Below are 2,507 nucleotides of genomic sequence, written 5' to 3'. Positions count from 1 at the left end.
AGTGACTATCTTTTCTCTGCCATATTGGCTCCTCCCACCCATGCCTTATTTTTTGGATAGAAAATAGATACACAGACATTGAAAGACTTGGCCACGATCACATAGGTTATAAGTATAGTTAGTACTTGAATTCAGGACCTCTGACTCCAAATTCAGCTCTTTCCCTCCTACTAAGTTATGCTGAGGATCAAATCATAGCCATGAGGCAATGGGGCATGTTTATGATGCCCTATTATATGGTTCATATTTGTTTGCTCTTTTCCAGGATGAAAAGGACAAAGTGCCCCCAGCCTTTGAATAACTATCCTTGTAGCATGGTGGAGACATGCCTTGGGCATCTTTTCCCCATTCTTTACAAACTAAAACGCCTCCTTCAGACTAACTTGGCAGGTGCTGGCCTCCAGAAGACTCTTTTCAGTGCTGCCTTCACTTCCTGATTCCTCAGGCTGTAGACAAGGGGATTGAGCAAGGGAGTCACTACAGTATATGTTACTGCCACAAGCTGATCCTTATCTGATGCAGACTTGGATTTGGGCCGAAGGTAGATGATGGAGGCACATCCATAGTGGACAATGACTACAGTGAGATGAGAGGCACAGGTGGCAAATGCCTTACGCTTCCCATCAGCTGATGGGATCTTAAGGATGGTGTTGACAATGAAGCCATAGGAGATTAGGATTAGCACAAAGGGAACCATAATGACAAGGATGCTGAGGCTGAATAGAACTAATTCCTTCACATGGGTGTCTGTACAGGCCAGCTTGATCACAGGTGCCATATCACAGAAGTAGTGATTGACCCTGTTGGGGCCACAGAAGGGCATGTCACAGATCAGATTGGTGGCTACCAGGGCAATGAAGAATCCTGTAGCAGCAGACACAGATATAAGTCCAAGCCCCAGTCTCTTGTTCATGATAATCATGTACCTCAGGGGGAAGCAGATGGCCACATAACGGTCATAGCCCATCACAGCGATGAGGAAGCAGTTGGTGCATGCAAAGCCCAGAAAGAAGAAGAGTTGGGTGGCGCAGGCCACAAAAGAGATGGTCTTAGTATCCGAGAGCAAATGGTCCAGGAGCTGGGGGATGATGACAAAGGTATAACAGGTTTCAGAAAAAGAGAGGATGAAAAGGAAGCCGTACATCGGGGTGTGGAGGGACCGGCTACAGCGGATCACAGTCATGATGGTGGCATTGGCCAACAGGATTGTCATGTAGAGAAATAGGAAGATCACAAAAAGGAGCATCTGTAACTCACCCAGGCTGGAGAAACCTACAAGGATAAACTTGGTGACCCTAATGGTTTGGTTGATTCTTTGCATCTTAGCAACTTTTTCCTAGGAATAAATTCAATCAATGGGTTAGCTATATTGTTAGTATCATTATCACTATTATACATTTTAGAATTGGAAAGAGTCTTACAGATTTTCAAGTTCAATTTTGGGAATTGACTTACAGAGAGTATGTAAATATAAAGCACACTAGAGTAGTGTTTTTTTTTATGACACAGGAAAGTTAAAAAATACTTAAATATATACATATGTATATATGTATCATGTATATGCATATACATATAAATATAAATAAAATAACATTTAAAAAAATATAAGCCCAAGAAAGAAAACCTGAAGCTCAGGGTAGTAAAGGACTTGGAGCACACGAAAAAAAAATCAGATTTTTACTCTATCATTTACTAGTTGTGTGATGTTTGACAAGAAATGTTACCTCACAACCTTAATTTTCTCATCTATCAAATGGGTAAAATAATGCTTATAATTTATAGAACCCTGTAAAAGGCTTCCAATGTACCCTTCTTCAAAGAATCTATACTCATATAACTAGTTAGTGGAAAAGCTGGGATTCAAACCCAGGAAGGTCTCCTTTGCCCCCTAATTTAGGATTCTATCCACTGCACCACATTAACTCTTCTTCCTAAGCTTTTATTATAAGTACCTGAGTCATAGTATACTAAGAATTATGGCCAACTTTTGATAACTTATGGTTATGTTAAATAAAAAATAAAAATATCAATATTCAATGTTACCATGGTCTTAGCATGAGGAATACAAATACAAAAAAGACAAATGGTCTTTACCTTATTATATTGTAGTAGGAGATATTTATAATTTTTATTTATTTATATTTATATTTATTTATAAAATATTTATAAAAGAGTGGTGACCAGTGAGGGGTGTTTTGAATGATGAGGAGTTGAGCCAAGGTGCAAATAAGTATGTAGAAATAAAAAGAGAATCACTAGTATCCACCATTGGTTGGTTAAGAAAAAGTCTTATCTAACTGGGTTTAATATCTTAAAGAGGCTAGGATGATTGTTTGATACTAAATGCTTGGAAGAAATCATGAACTTTAGTATTATAAAAAAAATTTTTTTTTGAGAAAACGTCAATGAGTATTTATCCCTAGGCCCATAGTCTCATTTCTAGAAAGTTATTATGATAATAATCAATATACACTGTACATATGTACATTAGTGCAATTCTTGATGAA

General features: G+C 38.0%; 1 protein-coding gene across 1 annotated transcript; it reads right to left on the bottom strand.

The window, feature by feature from the left end:
• Nucleotides 1-373: 373 nt before the first annotated feature.
• Nucleotides 374-1,321, bottom strand: LOC127558698 (olfactory receptor 10T2). The gene has a single exon (XM_051991939.1). It carries the CDS (start codon nt 1,319-1,321, stop codon nt 374-376), a length of 948 nt encoding a protein of 315 aa, XP_051847899.1.
• Nucleotides 1,322-2,507: the final 1,186 nt, after the last annotated feature.

This window comes from Antechinus flavipes, chromosome 4, assembly GCF_016432865.1.
Source record: "Antechinus flavipes isolate AdamAnt ecotype Samford, QLD, Australia chromosome 4, AdamAnt_v2, whole genome shotgun sequence".
NCBI classification, from domain to species: Eukaryota; Metazoa; Chordata; class Mammalia; order Dasyuromorphia; family Dasyuridae; genus Antechinus; species Antechinus flavipes.
This window is presented reverse-complemented; position numbering and strand designations above follow the sequence as displayed.

Coding starts and splice junctions, on each gene's coding strand:
- LOC127558698 (XM_051991939.1), bottom strand. CDS start 1,321: ATGCAAAGAATCAACCAAACCATTAGGGTCACCAAGTTTATCCTTGTA.